Source organism: Hippoglossus hippoglossus, chromosome 3 (assembly GCF_009819705.1).
Source record: "Hippoglossus hippoglossus isolate fHipHip1 chromosome 3, fHipHip1.pri, whole genome shotgun sequence".
Taxonomy (NCBI): Eukaryota; Metazoa; Chordata; class Actinopteri; order Pleuronectiformes; family Pleuronectidae; genus Hippoglossus; species Hippoglossus hippoglossus.
The window spans coordinates 17,696,451-17,721,314 of NC_047153.1; the positions used below are offsets into that span (position 1 = coordinate 17,696,451).

Below are 24,864 nucleotides of genomic sequence, written 5' to 3' on the forward strand. Positions count from 1 at the left end.
ATCACGACCAGTACCTAAAGACTAATAGATCTGTTCAGGTCGGGACTCTGATGAAGCGTGAGAATTCTGGGCCCTAAAAACCCGGACTAACACAGTCGGTGCTCGGGCCTTTAACTCTATGACGTCTCCCACCCACAGTTTACATCAGGCCACCAACCTCCCATCATCCCTCCATCCGGCCGCCGCGCGCTTCCAGGTGTGGACACCGTGGAGACAACGCGGAAGTGCTCAGTCAGCAGCAGCAGCAGCAGCGTAGGAAGCCGCTGGCGTCCACTGAGCTCGGTCTGACAACATGTCCAACAACGATGAGATACGATACTGCCACAGGTTCTCCTACATCGTCCTCAAATTCACCCTGTTCGCGTATTCCATCGTCTGGTGGGTAAGTAACCTCCGTGTTCGCTTACAGGGGCGCGTGCTGCTGCGCCTGGACACAGCTCTGGGACAAACAGGCAGGGAGTGAGTGAGTGCGTGTGTGCGTGTGTGTATGTATGTGTATGTGTGTGTGTGTTTCCGCTCCATAAAAGCGACCCTCGTTATGGCGAGGAACAACAGCGCACAGTTCAGTGTCTAGTTCTGTGAGCGACAGGTGTTGTACCTGTTGGAGAGCTGTTATTCTGCAGGAGTGGAATGACACCATATAACCGTGTGTATGCTGCAGGCTGACCACACCCTCCTCCGTGCACCTTCACCTTGATCTTACCTGGTATTACACACTGTCATTGTGAACACACAGAGAGAGAGAGAGAGAGCAGATAAGAAGGAGGAGACAGAGGAACAGTAGATTCAGACTAAGAAGTATCTGGGTATGGGGCCGTTGTTGTAGCAACACTATTGACAAATGTGAGTCTCAATCCGTCTGTGTATTATCAGATTGGTGAATGTGTAGAAGAATCTCCAAATGCGTAATGAGATTTGTGAATGTGTACATGGATCTGCAAACAGTATTTAGATTATGTGTGTTTGTCTGAATGTGTGTGTGTGTGTAAACAGATTTGAAAATGTGTTCAAAAAAGTCTTCAAATCCGTATTTAACATCCGTGTGTGTGACTGTATCACGACATGAGTCACGTGTGGGCCACGCACCACATGATAAGTCAGCAACCTGTCGTCAGTAAATGGAAAAAACAAAAAAGAAACCGAAATGACCGCAGTCTAGTGCTGTAAATGACACTTAGGCCGATACGGTTTCAGTCCTTTAGCCCAATAATACAACTCTGTCTGCATATACAGCCTAACATTAATTATAGGCATTTTATATTTCTAAAATATTGGAGATGAAATACCTTTTTTTTTAATACACAAGGAGGCACACAACTAGAGATGCTCCAAAGCCATTTTTCCTGCCTCGATACCAATTCCGATAGCTGGACTTTGTTTATCGGCCAATACTGAGTACTGACCAGTGCATTAAAAAAAGAATAACAACCAAACTGTACTATAAGTGTTGTATGACATTAATCCTGTATGGAAGTAATGATTGCTGATATTGTTGAATGGCCTGGCTCGGGTTTAACCCCTTGAAAAACAAATACACAGAGAATACATCTTCTTTAATTATCTAGTTTTACTGTCAGTTTCAAAAAGAGCACAAATTAATACATTAAGGAATACACAGCAATTACTTTCTTTAAATAGCACGACACTGACGTCTTGCATAACATGTCGCTGTTTTACTTGTAGGACCTTCCTGTGTGAAGTACTGCCAAAAACTGTCTGCTCTAAAAACAGTACAGCAACTGCATATTTTACATCATTTTCTGCAGTATTGGGACATCTCCACACACAACATTAATGCATTGGACTTGAAGTAGTGTTGGGTTGAATGCAACTTAAACAAGGAAGTCAGAACAAAAATAAGTGCAGGAAGATTCTCATTCTTGCTTAAAGTGTATTTTTCAATTGAGATAAAAATGAGGGGCATCTATGACCAGCATGTGTAAGACAAATAAATAAATACATTCGATACCGAAAAAGAGGAAATAAACAGAAAAGGGAAGTGTCGAATAAAATGGCTAACCAGGCAATTCCTTGGTACTGGTAATATTGAATACTTACATCTTTTAATAGACCCGCAGAAGGAAACTGCCAACTTGCTGTAGAATAGCATAAGCCCACGTCTTCATGACTCATTACTGTGTCCCTAATATGACGACGGCACAGGATGTTGTCGTGCTTGTGAAATGCACGATTCAAGTGCCACTGCTTTGTAAGTAGAGTACAGTAAAGGGGAGAACAAGGTTGAGTAACTGAAAGTCTTTAAAGACTTTATACATTTTCTATAACGGACTATTTTGGTCATTTTTGAACTCAAGCTTTAAGTATTACCATCTTCTCAAAAGTGTTTTTTTTTTTATTAAGTAAGCATTTTTAAAACCCTATTTCACCCACTGCTTTTAGAGATGTATATGGCAATGTACACAACAAGGCTTCTCAGAATATGAAGTTATCTGCTGATCAATTATGTTGGAGATAGTTGTAAGCTGATGACTTTGTGCCGCCACCAAACGTCGGGATTACTCACAGGGACAATGGGCCGATGTCCGGCGACCAAGTGCCATCAGAGGCCCTAGAAGCTGAAGTTAAGATGTAGATCCAGACTTCTTCAAGGAGAACGTAGGAGAAATAGAGACACCTACACAGGAATAAGAGGCTGTATTTGATTTCTGAGGCAGTTAAGAGGTGAAATGAAGTGTTGCCTGAAGAGCACTTCTCATCCTTTCTACTTTGGATGAATCATTAAATGAATAAAAAAAACATACTTAGGTTTATTCCAAACCAACTCACCCAGAATTCATATTTTCCCAGTCCATGACTTTGTAGGAAAATAAAATCATGTAAAAAGAAAAACTCTTCCTGCACTAAAAAATCTTGCACTAGTGTAAAAAGTCACGGTAAAATCATGAGTGGTTCAGTCTGCTTTAGTTATGTATTTTTCAAGTTTTCAATCAATCAAATTTTCACAAATCACAATTTGTTTCACAGGTCTTACCAAGGTTCAACATTCTCTGCCCGTAGCCCCCAGCAAGAGTAATGAAAAACTAAGAAAAACCTATTAACAGGGGAAAAAAGGAGAAACCTCGGAGAGAGCTCAGAGAGAGCTGCTGGGGGGCTCCTAACAGGATGGACATAAGTGCAAATAACAATATTTGAGACAGTGTCTAACATAAATAGAAATAAGAAAATGTATGACTGCTAAGAGATGAAGGGAGCAGCAGTTGTAGTTATAGCGGTATATAGCCATTGATAGTAGCATAAGTGAGTAGACATATTGTATATCCAAACAATCTACTTCCATGTTATATATATATATATATATCCAAACCACATGGAATTCTTTAATTATAATCATTTGCATACATTAGTTTGTGTTCAAATGGCAAGAATAAAATGTGACTCCAGGAAATGACACCAGCAAAATTATTTTGATAACTGAAACAAGATGCATTAAGGGCTTACATTCTGTCAGAATAAAGATTTTGTGCAGCATAGCCAAACCCTGCAGCAGCTCCTTCACATATAGACCACATGGCAGATTGTATATCTGATTGAGACAACAGTCAGCGCGCTAAAGAAAATCACTTATATAAAATCCTTATACAAGGAGAGAGAGAGAGAGAGAGGGATGGTGCTGTAGAGACAAGCAGAAGAGTCAGTATTGGTTTTATTATTGAGAATGAAAGGGTGTGGTGGGGGGGTGAGACAGATTAAAATGTGATATTTACTTTTTTATTGATTCAGTCACGTTAAAGACACAATCTCACAGCCCACTGTCTCTGAAGTACGTGTTTATCTCAGCACCATGCTGTTAAGAACAAAGGGCAGTTTACGTCATATTGTCACATCCTCCTATTGTCACATGTAGACATCTGCAAATGTTCACACGCACATACACACACACACACGCGCATACACATAAACAAACACACACACACACACACATACACATTAGTTAAAAATATTATTATTGGCTCCTAATTTAAGATCCATTTTTTTAATGACCTGTTCTTCACACTGATTCAGTCGCAGAGGACAGGATGTCCTTGGGCCAGAGAACAGCTGCAAACAGTTGAGCAACATTGCATATGTTGGACGAACAATGTAAGAGAATGTGACTTATTTCCTTCTCAATGTGGAAAATAATTAAAGTCATAGAAAGACAATAGCTTAATCTAATCTAGCTTTGTTGTGTGTGATCCAATGTGTTAAAGTTGACAAAGACTAAAACCAAAACTAAAACTAAAACCAAGTATGGGAGCGATGTGAACTCCACAGGTCTTGTGTTACAGTCATTGGGAACCTATACATTTCTATTCCATAACTCTGTGTAGAGACATAATGCAAACAGTGCATTCAGTAGTAGGCCGAGCAGAAGTTATTTTTTTGATTACTGGGACATAATTAGCGGTGTGTAAAATGAGTTCTGACTGCCATCAGTTGTTTATTCCTCTCAGTTAAATCTCAGAGCAACGCAAGAAAACCTGCATTTTGATTGTCTTGTTGCTGTGGGTTTATTTAGCCTCAGCCCGCTGCATGGTGTTATCAGCTTTTGTTAACTTTTATTTACTCACTCAAGGTTTATCTAACAGTGTCTCACCAGAACCAGAATACAAACTGGTACACAGTTAACTGGAGCCTCACAGCGCTGAGGCTCCAGTTAACTGTGTACCAGTTTGTATTCTGGTTTCAAAGCTACATTTTAGTTTCAGCTCTGTACCCTCTCGTACCCTCATAGCGGTTGGTCAAGCACATTAACAGCTCTGTAAAGTTGTTTTATTGAGGTGTTGGCTAATGCCCTGATATTGTCACCAAGTCATCTGCAGCTAAGTGCATGTGGATAAACACAGCGCTGCCTGTGTTATTGTATTATCTCAGCCATTTCAGTTAAGATTGGTTTACATGAACCTGAATGATTTCACAAGACTCTTTGTAAAGATAATCACTCATCAGTGTTGACATATTTTATTGTTGGCAGAAATTTAGACTTGCTCTGTTTAAAATGCTCTTGGCTGAACGGAAGGGAGGTTTGGGGGGGGTTGGCTGGCATACCATAACAGACAGCAAGCAGGGACATGTAAGGGAAAGACATCATGGTGGAGTGTAAACACTGCTCGGACCTTTAGAACTCAGATTTGTCTTTCTTCCTTTGCTTCTTCCTCTCCTCCCTGTCTGAAGAAAGATTATGTGGAGGCTGACTGCACCATTAGCAATTAGCAGCAAATGTGTCGAGGAACGAGGTGTTTTCAATAGCAACATGTGTACCACTGCTCTGTGTGAGTGGCGTGTGTGTGAGACAGAGAGCGTGCGTGCGTGCGTGCGTGCGTGCGTGCGTGCGTGCGTGTGTGTGTGTGTGTGTGTGTGTGTTTTTTCCTGGAAGTCATTAGAGCTTCAAGGAAGGTTTAAGACAAGGTGTGGAGTAAAAACCAACGCAGTGAGTTTGAAGTGTGAAGATGAATGAATGGCGCATGGCATTGCTGTAAATGGCGTCTAGACCCTCTCAGTTTTATTTATTGATTTTCAAAAGGCGTTATCAATAGGAAGCAAAAAATATATATATAAAGTTTGTCTTCCTCTGGTTCCTTGTGCAAGAAGCATAAGCTCTAATGTTGGTGAACCATTGCTTTGTGTTTGTATTGAGTTTAGCAGCCAACAGGTTAATGTGAAGCTACATGTGAGGCAGAAAACATACCCACCTAACACAAATTAATTGATGGCACTCTGGTTCATTGGGATTTGATCAGTCACTACTTCAGTTGCCTGCTCACAGGCCTACATTCATCATGATAAATAGAAAAATGGATGAAGAGATGAAAAACTGAGCAACTGAAAGAATCATAAAGTTGTGTGTGTGCGTGCGTGCGGTCTAGACAAATGATCTGCTTCACACCACTGATAGTTCAAAATATTAAAGTCAGGCTTCAATTGATTATTGAATTAAGTTGGAGTAATTGACTATGAGTCAGATGGTGTGTGTGTGTGTGTGTGTGTGTGTGTGTGTGTGTGTGTGTGTGTGTGTGTGTGTGTGTGTGTGTGTGTGTGTGTGTGTGTGTGTGTGTGTGTGTGTGTGTGTGTGTGTGTCAAACAAAGTGTTACTGAGAACCTAATTAAAGAAAGCTGTCATTTATAAACAATAATGCTACATTATCTGTCCTCTCCAGTCGGATGAAAATGCAGATTATAATTAGACTAATTACTCTGTGTGGGCTCACAGCAGAAGTTTCATACTATCGAGGCTGTAGAGATTCCTACAGACAGGCCAATGCTCAGAGAGGTCAGTTTTCAGTTTCAGCTTTTCATAGATAGAGTTGGTCCATGGAAGATTAAACAAGGTTAGTCTACAGCCATTCTAGCACAGCACTGTGCTGCTACACTTAGGCCTAGCAGTGCTTCAAGCTAAATGCTAAAGCAAGCATGTTAATATGTTCACAGTGACAATGCTAACATGCCGAGGTAAAGCAGGTACAACCATGTTCAACATATTGGTTTAGCACAATTAGCATGATAGCATTTTGCTAATTGGCAGAAAGCACAAAGGTTTCAATAACTCAGGTGGGTTTCCAGGTTATTGCAATTCATTCCGATAATAATAAATGTACGTAACAAATTTCATGTGAGTTGATCCAAGCCACAAATATCCACCTCATGGTGGCACTCGGAGGCAGATCGTCCGTTTCCTGGTGGTTCAGTTTGGCATGCTCTCAACATGATCAATTGAACATAACCTTTTTTTTTTCCCTATCTGGACATTTTTTGAATGCAAAACTTTACTCCCCGGTGAACATAGTGGCCAAGTTTATAATTAGCCTGGTAACAGTTAAATCAAATAGGATGAGCCTACAAAATGAGCTGGTGGCCGAGCTGGAGTCAAGTTCACAGACTGAATCATTGTTTTTCTGCCTCTGGTGGCACTAGAGGAAGAATCAGGGGGTCGCCTGATTGAAGTTCTGTGGTTTCCTCCAGATATCCTCCTGTGGCCCACTCACAGACCAACATCCAGAGAAATGGGGATAGCAGCTTAAATACAAGAGGCTTAAATAGGAATAAAATCAAAAGAAAGTTAATGAACATGTTGCAGGTTCTGCATTTTTACAGCTCTATTTGATTATGGTCATCCTAGTGATTCTTTACATTAACCATTAATTAACATATGAACTTATAAGACTACAATATAAACATGTGTTATATCTTATACTATTAACTAATGTAGCATAATTAAAGAATTCAGTGTTTTTTCAAAAGTTGATAATAGAAATTATTTTTGATTTAATTAGCTAATTTAATATTGAATTTAGATTTGACCAAACTCCAATGATTCTAATTAAAGTGTGTGTGTGTGTGTGTGTGTGTGTGTGTGTGTGTGTGTGTGTGTGTGTTACATTTGTCAACCTGGAGACAAAGCTTCATGCTTCTTTGTGTGTGTGTTACGAATATTTAAAGTTGCTGAAATAATAATAATTCACAAATTCTACCTGTTTCCCATTATGTCAAAGCTGATGACTAAGCCTCGCTATCTACTTCCTCTTTGTTTCCAGTTAATAGGTGGATTTCTCCTTGCCATTGGTATCTATGCTGAGGTGGAGAGACAACGCTTCAAGACGCTGGAGGGGATGTTTTTGGCCCCCGCTGTAATCCTGATCGTCCTGGGAATTGTCATGTTTATAGTCTCGTTGATTGGAGTCTTGGCCTCACTGAGAGATAATCTAACTCTACTGAAAGTGGTGAGTGGTGTTCTTGGACACAAGTTATGTACGTGGCCCCTAGATTCTTAGTAAAAGACTTAATACTTAAGACTTTAAGACTAAGACTTTAGACTTTATTGTATGTAAATGTTTAATTCTGTGTTTTTCATAGTGTTTCATTTTAATTCATATGAGCTAAAATCTGTTTATAAAGCATCTCTTTAGCAGTGATGCTCTTGCAGTGATGCAGACAGACATCCCCTTTTGCACTGATGTCTTTCAGAGCACACAAACAAACAGAGCACAGATGTCTGCCTCTTTGGCAACAGATATAGTTTAAGACAGTGTTGAAAAACCCTGATGTATAATTTCTAAACTACAAATTATTGAATTTGTAATTTTTTGTATGTATTATGTTTATTTATGTTTATTGTGAATTTTATTTTAATAGTATAAAGATAAACATGTCTAAGTATATAATTGTTCTTTTCTCTGTTATCTGTTTGATCACAGTTCATGTACACTCTGTCAGTTTGTCTGATCCTGGAGCTGCTCGGAGGAATCTTGGCGCTGGTGTTCCGCAACCAGGTGAGCTGTCCCTGGTGTTGATCAATCATTTTTTAGAAACACTTCCATCCTCAGCTAAGTCACGTTACTTATCTTTAGATAGCTGCCTCTCTACTGACGTCAGCTGGGATTAGCTCAAGCTCCCTCCGTGAACCTCAGTGGATAAGTAGCATAGATAGTGGATGGATCGATCACAAATTTGCCTCAAAGGCTTTAAAATCTGAGGAGTTACAACATCCTATTTACTTGCAACTGGATACAGAAAAACAACCCAATAAATCGGTTACAGGTGAAAAATTGCTAAGAAAACACATTAAGACATGCAATAAAATTTGTATTTATTGTACAGAATACACCAAAGCATTAAGATTATATATAAGATATTGGAAATTGAGATTACAGTTTGAAAAATAGATTCAGCTACACACCGTCCCCTCCACCATGAAGACCTGGAAAGAGGACAGATTATTTGTACTGCCGCTCTGTCATGAGGGAACATGATAACAAGCAAAGCTTTATATATATCAGTAAACTGACACTGGTTTGCTGCTGTTCATAAGGACATGATACGAACCAAAGAAAAATAAATCTAAATAACATTCCATTTTCGTCCTATGGTCTCAGTATCACTGCATACATCAGGCGAGGTAATAGAAATGGTCTAGCTAAATTTGGTAATAAATAAAAAAGTATTAATGCCATATCAATGTCAGCTGCATATTTTAAACAAATAATGAACTAAACCATGCAGGTGGTACATTTATTAAATGGGGACTATGACACCAGACTGAAATCTTATTTGCACATATTTCTGGTCTGGAAATGTACAGGGACTCCATAATCAGAATGAACCTGCTCAAGATGAGATAGGATTATTGTTTGTGTGATATTGGTATGCTTGACCTGTCTTTGTATTTAATCCTCTGTCTCTCTCTCTCACACATTTCTTCCTTCTAATCCTTCTTTCAAATTCTTCATTTCTTTCTCCTTTAGTCTTTTAGGCTGCCTCTGTCTTCAGTTGTGGAACACATCCCCCTCCCTGCAAATTTAAACTTAATAATTACCTCTTTTAAATTAACTTTTATAGTTTCTAAATAGTTTTAAATAGTGTCCTGCAATGCATTTGAATGTAAATGTCCAGCTGCTTGCATGTCTTTTCTTTATTTTACCATTATCTCATTTACATTTGGCCAAATAAGTAGAGTTTTATAAAGACAGGTTTTTCTCTATTGCTCATTTCCATGACTGCCATGTTTAAGATGAAAATACCAAGTGATCTTGTGATGAGTTCTTTAATAATGGTTCAGTGTCATCTGTCTCAAAGGGAAACTAGTAGATTAACTCCATGTCTATAAAGTCGCTTATTGTAATGTGGTTTAAAAGGCAATGTCTCGCCCAATAGATTCACTGTGAGGGCCTGGTATGTTCAGAGGAGGAAGAAAATAAATCAAATGAAAAGCTCATTTGCTTAAATCTCATGAGGGTAGCAGTCTCAATTCATCAAAGAGACGTGAAGACAGAGCACTGCTAGACCTGAATAAGAAAACACATCCGAGGCTAACAAACTAGAAACTAGAATAGCTCTCAGTAGAGCACGTACCTCAGACGAGGCCCAATAGTCTCCTTTAATTCTGCACCAAATCTGTAATTTTCATTTGAACATTGTTCTCTTCTCTTGAAGATGCATATCAATTTTTGATTCCCACTAAATCCAGATTATCTCAGCTACTCATTGATGTAGGTTTCTCGCCCTATTTGTTACTGAACAACAGCTAGACCCCCATGAAACCACATTTAAATCAGCCAGATTGGGATTTTTGACTGGATATCAGTCCCCTAAATATAAATATATTTTTCATCAATATCCATGCATTAAAATTCTGTGAAAATGTCTATAAATGCCCTATTTCGCAATTTAACATTTCTTTAAGTCTGCATCCACCCTAAGATTGAATGACTTCTTCCTTGGCCCTCCTCCCCTCCTTCCACCAAGTTTTATGGATATTAGTTTAGCAGTTTTTGCATAATCCTACTGACAATAAACAAACCAACATACAAATGGACAGGGGCAAAAGCATAACCTCCATTGCAGAGTTTTTAAAACTAAAGAATTACAAACAGTACAGTGTAGTAAATGATTAGAATAAATTAACATCTTCCTAAATTCAAACTTTCCACGAGTTTACTTCAGTGGAGTTCCAAGCTGCAAATATGTATTTCCAGTCTGTGGATAGTTTGACACATTAACCTAATGTGACCCCTCGGCACCAGATTGTCAGTGACAGATGTTCGCTGATGCTCAACACATTTTGATATTCCACTTCAGTGGATCAGTCACCTTGACTAGTCACAGCACTTCCTCTGCAGAGCTGAGCTGCCTGTGTGACACACTGATGGTCCATCAGCTGTGACATTGACATAAACAACAAGGTAGCATGACCCCCCTCTGTCCCTTGAACACACCCTAACTGTATTTTGTATTTTTACACACGTAGACGGTGGACTTACTGAACAAGAACATCCGGAAGGGCATAGTCAACTACTATGATGACCTGGACTTCAAAAATATCATGGACTTTGTTCAGAAGAAGGTAAGGTTATACCACTCCTACTTTTCTGTCATTTCACCAAAACATTCCTGTCAACAAAAGACTCAATTTAAAGGTCACGTTCAAATAATGCACATACAGAACAGACAGCAACCATGGTTACCATCACACGTCTGATTCAAGGTCTGTTAAAACTACCATCAGTGAACTTGGATAATCCTCAGCAAGTCGTGTCCAAAATACTGAGCGAAATGTGCCAAGCCAACACTGTACACCTGCTCCCAGAGTCCATCATCCTGCCACACACACAGCAGCTGAGGATTTCACTGCCAACTTTTAGCAAGTACACAGTGATGCAGTGTCAGACTGATCACACAGTGAAATTAAGAAGCAGCCGGCAAGTCCTCTCATTAATAGAAGAGAAACAACAAATGCTCCTTCAGTCTGCAGGCGTCACTCCGTGTCGCAGAGTGACCAGATTGTGACTTGATCAAATGATAGTTTGGATGATTGAAGCCCCATAAGTAGTTACTTAGCTGGTTGTGAGATATAAAGGTTTAGGAATTGAAAGTCAGGTAAAGTTCCTCATCTGGGGAACTGTGTCAGCTTGTAGTTACGTTACTCTGAGGTGCCAATGTGTGGTGAGGCTACCACTCATATCTGTTTCTTTCTATGATCAAGATGCACTTGTTGAATTTTCTGTCAGATTTAGATCAGCTGTGGATATTTGGAATGAGAGATTTCTTTTTTTTATTCTCTCTGGTTTGTGGGACTGAGCTCAGATGGAAATTAGAATGAAACTATAGCACCTTTTTTTGCCCCCGCTCAACAATCCCCTTATAAAAAACATTTGAATCCGCTATATCTGCATCTGTATTTCGATCTGCGCCAAATTGAACGCACACAGAGAGATCAGTCCACAAAAAATGTCAATTAATCAAGATTCATGTATTATTCATAGAGAAATTAGTTAAAATATCAAAAAACACAACTTCTCACATTGTTAAAGAAAGTGGAAAGAAAATCCTAGATCTGTCGCTTTGTCGGGATCCGCACCAAAATGTATTTGGCTCTTTCTTGACCCATACCACATCCTTCCACAAAATTTCATGGTAATCTGTCAAAATTTTAAATCTGGGATGTGTTCAAAGCTTCAGGGGCCAAACAAATAATTTCATATTAAGACATTCATGAATGTCTTGGTTGATTGAGAGACTCTGTCATCAGTGCCAATTGTTTCCGTTTGGGTGTGCTCTGTAACCTCCTCAACCTACATTTACAGATGTTTTATTCCCCTATTCCCTGAAGATTATATCACCTGACCAAGTATATTTTATTTTAGTGTGTTATGTGCATTGTAATATTGTGATTTATCAGCTTTGGGCAGCCTTATAACCAGACTGGGGACATCACTCTAATGGATAAAGTTTGAGATCAGGGATGTCAACTGTAACCCTAACACTAACAGGACCGATGTGAAGTGTAAATTCAACAGGAGGTGTTTTATAAAAAATATAATTACATGTCATATCCTATCATAGAGGAGAGTATCAGTCCATGTTTGTTTGCTGTGATTGTTGATTGATTTAGATTTTCCCACTTCTTCATTAATATTTCCTAATCAACATTGCAGTGTTTGAATCAGCCTTGTCACAAATACAATAAGATAAAATAAAAGGCTAAGAATGGACAATCAACAGGCTGAGAAAACATGTGGGTCTTCAGTTTAACCTACGTGTACAAAGGGCAAACACCTAATTGTAAACGGGGAATTGTTCAGGGAACACACCATTTAAAAAGCAAATAAAAGAAGTTTATACTGAACCCAATACTTTGTGGTATACCTGTGTGGCAGCCACTTTGATCAATCAATCACCAATCAATATATAATTTGTCCCTTTTATTGCAAAATTGTAGAATATTCTCTGGTTTCAGGTTCATATTTATAAGCATTTGTAGCAGAGCTGTGAGTGGAGACTTGTGTTGTATCACCTCATTCTGTGTGCATAATCAGATTGTTCTGATATGTGTACAGGAATCTGCAAATGTGGTGTGTGTGTGTGCCAAATGTAAAAAAAAAAAAAAAACTCGAATCTGTATTCAAATGTATTGAAGTTTGTAAACGTGTCGCCAATTCGTAGATGTGTTCACAAAAAAACTCAGTCTTTCCAGTTACAGAAGACACCTTTAAGCTTTTGGATCCAGCTGTAAAACACATATCAGGTTTTCAACAACAGGAAATGAGAAAACTCCCATCCTCTGACCACAACACAAACACATGGATCAGTGGCAGGTCACATCATATCCTGTATCAAATTAATTCCAATCTGACCTTTTCCGTCCACTGCTCCTCAGTATTCTAATGGAAATATGACATTTACTACATCAGAAATTATTCTATTGTCTTCAACACTGCAAGACAGTGAAGCGCTTCCCCCCAACACAATTACATTGCCTAGTTATTCAAAATACTAATGAGTCCTCAGTATTGTAATGGGAATTTGACATTTATTACACCAGAAACGATTCCATTGTCTTCAACACCGAGAAAGACAGCAAAGAGCACAATTACATTGCCTATTCAAAACACTAATAATAATATTGACTACTGCTGTGCCTTTTTGCAATAAGCTTCATTTTTCCTTTGCTTTGTCAGAGGACACCTTAGCGAATCAAGACGCCCATCCTCACAAACACCACACAGATTAAATATTCCAGATCGTTTTTAATCAGGAGTTACAGCTATCAGTGTTCTCACAGCTTCTGGGATTATGTGGTTTGCATCAACACGTTTCACAGCACTGCAAACAACAAAGCTGTTCCGTCATTTGGACGGACGCTGACTTCATTACTGCTGTGAGTGACACAAAAGAGATCATTCATATTTATAAGTTCATTCTGGATTCATCACGAGAGCCATTTTGTCAAAGCAAGTCAAGGCCATTTTATTTACATCGCACATTTTCTGTCGAAGTGCAACTAACTTTTTTAAAATGTGTATATATAAACACCTCTCTACCACGGCTCCATCCCCTGTTTGCTACTGGGTAGACTCTTTCTTTCTCAAGGGCCTTTACAGTTAAACAGTGCAGTAGAGATGGAGCTGAGGGTCTTCAAACCATTAAATAACAAACTCTGATTTGATTATACAGAATCAGAATGTCATATTTACAATGTTAGTATAAAGATAAATAATAAATCTAATGTTTCACGTGATTTTCACAAATCCTGTCCATAAATATTCCTTAAAAACCATATAAAACCATAAACAAACTAACAGTCAGAGAGGAGCATATGCTTGGGCTTCATGTCTTATTAAACTAAACAGTCACACCCTAAAATGAGGTAAAACAGCTTCTTCTTTCCACCGGACTGTCACGTGAGTATTAAATATATTTAGTTGAACCATGCAACCTTAGGAAAAAAATGTATTAACAAAACCTATGAAATGAAGAGGCGATCAAAGTGTAGTGGTAGTGAAGCTATTTAAAATATCCAGTCAATGATGCCCTGTCAAAACTGACCAATCGGTAACTCCGCCTGTCCATCTATCTATTGATTGATGATTGCTCAGTTTTAAGACTGTATCCATCCATCAGATAGGAGGCTGGCTTAACATCGGCAGGAACAGTCCATTCTCGTTTGGAGCCATTGATTGTTCGGTCAGGTTGTGTTACTCCAGATCCTCTGCTGCTTTACAACAAGATAAGAGTTCCTCCTTATCATCACGTGGCCACTAGCTGTCTGCCAGTGTTTCACTGACTGATTACCTCCTGGTTGTTGTTGTTGTCCACTGTGTCCTTTTCAATCATGGAGGGATGCTAACACCTTCAGCTGTAAACAAGAGGCTGATTATTAACTTAACGTCTTACTACTCTAGGAACGGTAGAGGTTGTTTATATGACATTTTAACTTTTAACACAATGAAAATAAAATACTAACATATTAAACTTTTACAGAACATTTCAATATGAAAGTCACGCTTCATGCAAATCAAATAATGTCAGGCTGATTTGAATGCTGAAGCAGTTGCTGCAGAGTTAATACCCCCACAGTGGACCATTGTGCCGGTAAAACCTTGTTTACTGAAAACAGGAACTTCATCAGGTATCGAAACGTAACAGGTCAGCATCAAAAACTCCCCATCGATATCATTATTGTTAATTTAGCTTCAATCAGCATGCAATAATGTTAAAGACAAATTTTAAACACATACACACTTATACACACATTGGTACAGTGAGTCTCTATCACACATATATTCACACACTGGTAAAGTCTGGGGATCAGTATCTTGCACAAGGCCACTTCAACATGCAATCTGAAGGAGTTTGTGATCGAACCACTGACATTCCGATTAGTGGACAACCCAGTCGACCTCCTGAGCCACAAATCCTGTAGTAATAGAATAGGTACCCAGTACTTCAAATATAACTGCAGTATAAATAATTGTTTTTAGAATCCCAAAATTGTTACCCCCTTAATCCATAACTTCAGCTCTCAGATATACTACATGTATGCACTGTAACTCTGGAGTAATTACTCCGGGCTGTGATATAAGGCATTACCCTTTGTTTTAGGGTCTAACAGAAATAGTGTTTGATTAAGACAGAGATGAAAATAAAGGAAAACACTAGAATAACTGGTCACAATTCTTTACGTACTTTATATTTTGCTTTAATATTAGTCAACAGTCGTCTGCAAAGTGACTGCAGGGAGAGTTTATAGTGTGAGAGGTACTTCAGTCATCTTCTGCAGTCTCGTTGGTGTTGGCCGGTGTTTTGAGAGATCGGAGCTTCAGGTTGATCTTAAAAACTGCACTCGACATGACTCTTCCCAAAGTGATTATTAACTGCATGACTGATGAATTGCATTGTACTGTACAGCTGCACCTACTTGTTACTCTGCCTGTGTGAACTTGTAATGTTTTGTTGATTTAATACCTTACAGTTACAGATATGAATCACATCATAATTGCTTTGCCTCACTGCGACCTTTGTGTGGGTCCTGACCCAGAGTTGGCGTTCTCTGCTGTCACACCATCGGGAGGAAATATTTACTTCCTGGCAGCCTGACATCATGATCACACTGTCTGCCAAAGAGCCAACTCATTGTTATTCATTTATTCACCTTTCCTCTTTATCTCTTGTCTCATCCTCTCTTACTGTCTCTCTTGAGTCTGACCCTTTGTCCTGTTTGTCCTCTTTTTCTCTTTTACTGCCTTTTGGACTCACTTCCTCCCTCCCAAGAAAGTATCTGTCTCACTAAATGACCGCAGAGCACAGCTTATGGTGACTCTTGGGTTTTTTAGTCTTTACTCTCTGCAGCAGCTCTGCAGCTGCTCTCTCCCCAGTGAAAATACAAATCAAATAGAAATGGAACTGATTCCAGATTAAAACATTTCAGATGTTACTGTTATTACAATTGTGCTGTAATTTGCAAAATAAGGTTTTCAATTAAAAAATCAGACAACACCAGTCAGTCTGTAACAGTGGTTAGTGCTCTCCACATTGATTTGACATTCATTAAGTTTAAACCAGCCTTGTTATAGGACATCGCTAAAGAAATGAAAGTAGCGCAAAACATGAATCAATTTTGTCCTGTTTCTGCATCGATGCAGAGTCCTCCATGTCCGCAGCGCGACGCATCTGAGAGTCGAGAAATCTCCCCACCTCTACATCACTAATAACATCAGTAACAGCTGCATCCTATTAGAGTTCTTTGTTACAGCTTTGCCTTAACTGCCCTGAGGAGTTCTGTTGACCATGACAAATGTCTTTGTGTTTTGCATCAGAATGAATTATCTCAGTTTTTATTTATTCAATAAAAATGAAATAATCAGGGATGCTGGACAGAGCAGTTTTTACAAACAGCACGATTTGTCAGAAACAGTCAATTATACCAAATAATGAAGTTGTTTGAAACCATGTTTCAGTCATTGTGACTCAGAAGTTCTCAACCGAAAGCAAAAATAATTATCTTTCTATAGATAGCTGCTCCAGCCTCGTTTATTGGCCCTTTGAAATAATGTTTTTTTTTATTTTTTTAAGGTTTGTTCAGTAATGGCTGGAATAGAGGACAATAAATGTAATTGGTTGCTGTCACATTATTTTGTGCCCGTAAACCAACAGCAGGAGGTTGGCACGAATCAGTGGAGTCCCTAGGTGAGATTGATTCTGGGGGAAACACTTTGGTCTTTGAGGCTGCCGCTTTCAAATGCTGCCTGAGTGTTTACGATAAGTTAGAGAGCCTGTGTATTGGAAAAAAATATGAATTTTGGATTTTATTATTTGTTAATGTGAGTAAGAGAACATAGAGCGATGTGGTCTTGATCTTCATAACATGCTAATTATTTATGTATTTTATCCCTGAAGAGGGGGGGACAAAGTTAATCATTGGTCAAATTGACGGAGGCCTCCTGACTGACCATGTTGGATTTGTGTCATACTTGATGATATTGCACCCAACAATGCAAATATTTTCAAAAGTTATCCCAAATTCCCTCAACTTATCCTGTTTATTAGTTGGTCATTGATGATTAGTATTGTTTTAAGGTGCACTTTGTCATGCAAGAGCACTATGCACTTATATAGGTGAGAAACTTTATTTAATTATTTGATGTCCTTGCTAAGAAAGGGCTTTAATTATACTATATATGACAACTATAAATAATGATTTGAAATGGTCTTTCGTGGTTCAGTGTAACTGTTGGCCAACCATTTTAGAGGTGAAAGCCGTCTATTGTGTCGAACATTCCCCTCAAATTTTAAAGAATTTAACATTCATCAATTTGCAGTAACATTTATCTTATTTTACTCTTATCTCATCTGTAGGATTTTTACTTTATGACATTTCTATCTGTGATCTTCAAATTGCTTTTCATTGTTTCCTATTGTTTGCCTTCAACTCATCATTTTACCTCTGCCAAGGAGGTCATGGTTTCATGCCGTCGGTCTGTCAGCTGGATTACTCAAACTACTGCACTGAAAGTTTGTGGGGGGGGGGGGGGGGGGTTACGACCCAAGGAAGAACCCATGACATTGTGGAATGGATCTTGATAAACCGCAAGATCCAGAATTATTGATTCCCTTTTTTCTTTACCACAGTGAGATAGGACGTTAACCTTGTTGGAGGTAGATGCTCTCTGAGGGCCCTTCTAGTTAACATTTTTGTTCCTGTAAAGCTCTTTGTAACTGTGTCATGAAATGTGTTATATAGATCAGGTTGATCAATATTCCGGTTGTATCTAAAAATCTAAAGAAAATACAATCTGAAATCTTTGCACATTGCTCGTTGGATATGATTCCATTACTTACATAAAGTATGAAGCGAATCCAAAACAATCATGAAGGAAAATGTTCTCAAATCTATTGATTTGCATGTAATTACCCAAATGCTTCATGATGCACCAAACAATATAACTTATATATATATATAATTTTCTTATTATGATTATCATATATCATTTCCAAACTGATATTGTCTAAATTAGTGATTCAGAGCAAATATTAAGCCTTACCACCACCTGTCCACAGATTGAGGTAAAGTAGGAGGGAGACAAACGCACACTTTGAAAAACAGACTCGTAATTACATGCAAATCATCATTAATTATGGTTCATATCATTGCAAAATGTTACTGGCATTGCCTGAGCACAGCAGAAATAATAAGAAATAGAAAGTTGTTTACTTTTTATCCCTCCCCTCATTCCTGCCCACCCCATCTCTACTCTTATCTCCTCCTCACCTTATACATTTTTCTCCATCTCGTTCTTTATCTCTGTTTTTCCTTCCTTCTTCCAATCCCTGCACTTGTCTCATCCCTGCACTTGTCTCATCCCTGCACTTGTCTCATCTCTGCACTTGTCTCATCCCTGCACTTGTCTCATCTCTGCATTTGTCTCATCTCTGGCAGTTTAAGTGTTGTGGAGCTCAGGAGTACAACGACTGGGAGGTCAACATGTACCACAACTGTTCTGCACCTGGTCCAATGGCCTGCGGTGTCCCGTATACCTGCTGCATTACTACTAAGGTAGGTACCACAATTACTTTAACTCTTACTACTATCACAACACTAACTGCTGCTGACAATATCTGACACCATTCCTGGCACTATTACTGCTAAACTACTAATATAGAATCCCAGTGTTATCTGTTCCGTTTCAGCTTGGGTTCAGCTATCACAACTAAACCAGTTATTTTACTACTGCTGCTAGTACACAATCATAGTAGGTGGTACAACTATATTGTACTTATACATGTACCTCTCAACACAGCACTAGAAACCTAGAAAACAAGGCCTGAACATCATCATGAGCTCGATGGGTTTGAATGTTTACATGCACACTAATGTCCAGATTTTTATATTTCACTTATGTTTACATGGACACAAATAATCTTGCTATTAACCTTATTCTGACAATTTTTTTATTATCTATCTGGACATGAGTTACTTATAGAATATTACATTCATATTCCGTACATCTGATTATGACTCACATCAACAGAATTTTAAATGCACAATTTTGCAAAAGCTTCATCTCCTCATATTTTTCCATCCTGTTTACACTCAAACCTAGAGCATGATTGGTCAAGCAGTTGGTAACTGCTGTAATTTCTATAATGTGATGAAGATGTTTAAATGTCTACGTAATGTGACTAATGTCAAAATACTTTACGAGTCCTAATAAGATTATTTCTTATTCAGAGTATAACCTTATTCAGGTTAAGGTAATCAGAAAATGCTTTTTATTTCAGTGTCTTATTCATTATTCACTTATTCATGCATATTGAATGTTGTAGTTTTCCTTTGGTTGGTATGGTTCTTACTTACTAAATAAATACTGTTGTAATCCGCATTAACTGTAGCTGTGAATACCATCCATATCGATGATGGTGATTAAATCTGTGCGCTGACACACACACACACACACACACACACACACACACACACACACACACACACACACACACACACACACACACACACACAAAGACAGATGATTTTCTCCCACACAAAACATCACATGTTCCCCTGTAATTTATACACCTACACTCTCCCAGAGTTCATAGAGAACAAACAAAAAGGTTTTATTCAGACAACTAAATTGATGAATAATCCCTCATAACTGAACTCACCAATCCTTTATCCTGTGTCCTCAATATTTAATTCAGTTACCAGAGCTATGCATTAAGATTTTAACTCAACTGACTCACAATGCTGCATTATTGAGTCTTTTGGTCTATTACAACAGACATTATTACGTCAGTTGAAATGAAAAGTTTAATTAATAAAGTGATTTGATTTCCTATTACCCTACATGTTATGTCTATAATTGTTTTTATCCTGTCAGTGCTTGTAATTTGTTTTTCCTTCCGTTATTTAAGTATCGTATTGTGTCTAATGAAGTTGCAGTTCTTGCTGCTTGGGCTCAAACAATGTTCAGCTACCTAATGGCTGCCAATAATATTTTTACTGTAGTCAGGCCTGCTTTTATCACAGTCAAGATATTGGACAGTGGTGAAGCAATAATACATTTTTAGAGGGGGTTCTCTTTATTAACTTTTTTATTCACATTGAGTTTAATTTATCCGTCATTACTATTAAAATATGTAGATCCACTGCCAGCAGCGTTTGTCATTTCTACATAAATGTATCCAGAAAAAAAAACTCATATTGAGAAAAAGTGTCTCACAGATCACAGAAGTTCAATTTGCTCTTGACATGTGGTGATGGAGGGAAAATCTGGCAAATGACACAGCTCTGTGTGCCAGAGACGACACATGGCGGGGACAGAAGCTCAAACTGATCACATCTTGTTGCAGCTGATTGACAACTGTGATTTATTTATAATGCTTATTCTATTAACATAGGAAAATACTGGAATTACACACAGTCTTTATGTTCTTATATGAACAGTAAAATGCATGTGCACTCTTTAGACTGTAGTCAATTGGTACAAATGTAAAATAGATACCAGTGACGTCTTTCACATATTGAGTTTCATAGTCATTCTGGTAAAAGGGTCACTTCAATTCTCATTTAAATCATATTTAGTTCATGTATGAGGTCCATGTGCAAGTGCATTGTTCATTATCATTGACCTAACAGCATGAGCTCCAGTGACGAATCAAAGTCTTGCAATAGTTGCTTAAAACTTCAGTTGTTTAGTCTATGATGTTTTCAGCTTTTGATTGCAACCCTGCATATTTCCCTCTGTTTGCTGTGGACTCCTGATGCTCATGACTATTCAGTGTTTTTACTGTCTGTCTCTCACTGTCTTTTTATTTCTAACTCTTGTCTTTCTCTCTCTGCCTCTCTCTCCTGCAGCCTAATGAAGTGGCCAACACTATGTGTGGCTGCAATGTGCTCAAACAAGAGGTAAGACTGATTTACATGACTGAATTAAGACAAGATAGATGTTTGGACATGTTTATTGTCATACAGGTTATATAAGTTTACATATAATTGTGTGGATATTCACACGATTTCAGAGTTAAAAAGTGTCACAGGTGCCCCTCTGTTTTAAAGTCAGTTTAAATTATGGCGCTTGCTTTAAAAGCCAGATCATAATAATGTTCGCTGGCAGTGTCAGAACGTCGGACACATGCTGTGTATTTATGTAGATTTATGTGATGGTGGTGGTTGTTTTTCTCTGGCAGCAGGATGTTTTCCCTGCAGTGACACAGTGCGTCTGTGGCTGTTATGTGCACTTTGTGGTTCTCACCATTTCTGCAGCAAAGCCTTTCAGCAACTCACAAATAAAAGCATTTCATGATTGATTTAAGCACAGATATATAAAAAAAATAGCAGAGGAAATAAAGCTTTTAATATTACTGGAAGCAGGATGTAATTCAAGGTTTTCTGTTTTAGCCGAGAAAAGCCGCCGCCCCCCCCCCAGGCCATTTTCGCCTTCAGTTATTCTACAAGTATACACAAAATGTGAAATAGAATTTGAAAATAAAAATACAAACCAAACCACACAGAACACATTACCCATCATATTTGTGCAGCTGTTGGGGTTTGATAACTCAGCACACAGGTAAAATATATTATTGTTGTGTTTTCTCAGGTGTAAATGTTATAAAACTGTGAAAATGGACCTAGCTGATAAGAAGTGTTGTGTTTCTCGTAGCGTTTGGACTTGATTGAAGTCATTCACATCAGAGGCTGCACTGATGCTTTCTTCATCTGGCTGTTAGACAACTATAAGATCATGGCTGGAGTGCTGTTAGGGATCCTACTGCCGCAGGTATTCACGCACGCACACACACACGCGCACGCACGCACGCTGAGGAACCATGTGAGACTACAGGGCTATTGCTTTAATTTTTCATCTGGGGTCCAGTGCATGTGTCATGCATGCAAGCACAAAAGCGGTAGCACATTGGCTCATGGGTATGCCTGAGGAGCACCAGTCATTGTTTTCTGTCAAACACACACACACACACACACACACACACACACACACACACACTGAGGAGCCACTAATCCCTGAGTGCATTGTTACATACAAGACCATTAGTTACAGAAACAGGCAGGTTTACTGGTCTGCCTGAGGAGAAAGGGATTAAGTCCATCTCAAGATTTATTGTACTGGTGTAAGGGCTACTCTCCTCTGTTGTGTCCCTGGGTGGATAATTATAGCAAACATTTAAGAAGGGAACCGTCATAGGTATCAAAGACTCACCGAAATATTTGCTAAAAGTCTCACAATGACGGAACAGGTGCATCTTTAGTTCCAGAATGTTTGTGAATATCAGAAGCACGAAAAACCTTTATCCATATTCAACAGCCTGTCTGATGAAAACAACTCTGACGCACCAGTAACTGTAAATTGCTTTACCTCGGGTTCATCTGACAACTCCATGCTCCACGTTCCCAGGGAGAAAATAAGCAGTGCAATTTTCACAAAACGTTTTGCATGCTGGTCTTTTCATTGAAGTTTCAAATAAAGCAGGCGAAATTCTCGATACATAAACTGATTGAGAAAAATATATCTTACATTTAAGCGATGTGATTTTTGAAAATTTTTGTTTTTCTAGCGTTAAAAACATTTTCCAGAAGATATTGTGACACTTCCAAACCTGCATAAGATCCATTAGAGGATGTGGGAATGAGAGACACGAAAGCTAGTTTCCATCATCTTGTCACTTCTGTCTCAGCCCTCTCATTTAAATTCACATAACACACACACACACACACACACACACACACACACACACACACACACACACTCACTGGCAGCTATCAATGAATCTAAGAGGGTATCTACATACATACAGGACTTTAACAAGCATAACAGGCTTCATTGGCCAATTTCATGTCTCCTCACACAAAAAATGTATCTGGTTCACCATCGTTAAAGATGTCTGCAGTTCCCGTTCATCATTCATGAGATAGATTCTTTTCATTGTGGATCATTTTCCCATATTATTATCCCTGTCATGGATAATAATATAGTCATAGGAAGATTCTGTTGTCTGTTTAAATCAGCCAGATCTGGGTGATGATTTTAATGTGGATGTCTCCAGTTCTTTGCATCCATGTCATATCTCTTCCTCGCGTCCCTTTTGGAAACGACTAAGACCTGGGGGTAGGATTCAAGTGAGGGAAACATCAACAAATGACAAGCACCAACGGTGACATTCCTTCCTTCCTTTCCGGCACTTGGCTTATCTCTCTGTCTCTCTCTCTCTCTAGTTCTTTGGTGTGATAATCAGCTGGCTGTACATCACGCGTGTTGAAGATTCCATCAGTGAGTACGGTCACTCCGTGGACGGGCTACTGGGCCCACAGGGGAGAACAGCCAAGAGTCATGGCCGTGTGTCCAAATGGTTTAAGTGTATGCCCGACTTCGACTGATGGAGCTGAGCAGAGGGCAGCTAATGGACTCCAGTCAACGCTCACAGCTGGTTAAAGCACTGGAGTCGACGCAGAGACTGTTGCAACCACTGGCAGGAGTCTGCCCTCGAACTGCCGGCTCAATACAAGTGCACGTCAGCATGTGGAATGTTTTTTTTTTTTATTGGGAAGAAGGAATTGTTTTGCATCCTCATTGTTTGGAATTTAATATTCATGTTTTTTTTTTTTTTCAGTTTTACTGTAAATTGAGTGTATATATCCAAGAAAGTGAATCGTTTTGAATGACTTTGTTAACATGCAGTGTACTGATGCCTGAGTGGGAAATAAGAGCTCATTAAGTGATGAGCTGCACTGTGCCACAGACAATCTCAGGGATAAACACAGAAACCAACATAACCACTTTTGCTCTTAGTGTTATTATATATCCTGAAATGTATCTGTTCAGTTACACAAACACAGTCTACAGCACTAACTGTGTTCACTGATGGTTTTCTACCACCAGTTAAACTCTTTGTGACTGCTTTATACAAACTCTGCTCCGTTAATACTAACACCACTGTTTACACTGCAACACTGTAGTGCTAAATACACATTGTCTGTCATCTGAAAGTAGGACTCCTTTCCTTGGTTGTATGTTTGAACACACCCTGAGGTTTGAAATGGAACTCTGCATCATACCCTGCCTGCATATTCCTCTATGACCATACTGAACCTTCTGAACCTTCAAGATGTCTTAACAATGGCTCCCTGCTGAATGTTGAGAAAGGGCTCAACATTATCCATTGTGAGTTGATTTTAAAGAGATAGATGCTAATGTAGTGCCTTTGCCATAACAAGACAGAAGCTCAGGGTTTAGTTAAGTTTCCCCAGATGCTGTGTGTGCTGATTTGCCACGCTAATAGAGTGCACACTTTGAGTGTCAACGTGAGGGGAGGAGTTTAGGGAATAAGTCTACATTGGTCAGACATGACGTGCTTTAAAATGCAAAACCTTGTGACTCGTGACATTCGACTTGAACCTCACAGTATGACACGTTCAAACTGGCTTTGTTCCCTGAAACCTGACCAATCAGAGGAACAACCGTATATATGCTGTCTGAGTGCTACAGTACCAGACCCCCTCATCACTACTTGTTCCTGCAAAAGTTTCTTAATTTGAAAACATGTTGCACTGAAAATAATCCAGGCAGTTATTACGTTGGTCTC

At 38.9% G+C, this 24,864-nt stretch overlaps 1 protein-coding gene across 1 annotated transcript; it reads left to right on the top strand.

Annotated features, from left to right (window-relative positions):
* Positions 1-24,864, top strand: tspan15 (tetraspanin 15). Its single transcript, XM_034581861.1, has 8 exons — positions 1-382; positions 7,533-7,718; positions 8,193-8,267; positions 10,742-10,837; positions 18,710-18,826; positions 21,125-21,175; positions 21,930-22,046; positions 23,498-24,864. Exons 1-8 carry the CDS (start codon positions 293-295, stop codon positions 23,657-23,659), a joined length of 894 nt encoding a protein of 297 aa, XP_034437752.1. The 5' UTR covers positions 1-292; the 3' UTR covers positions 23,660-24,864.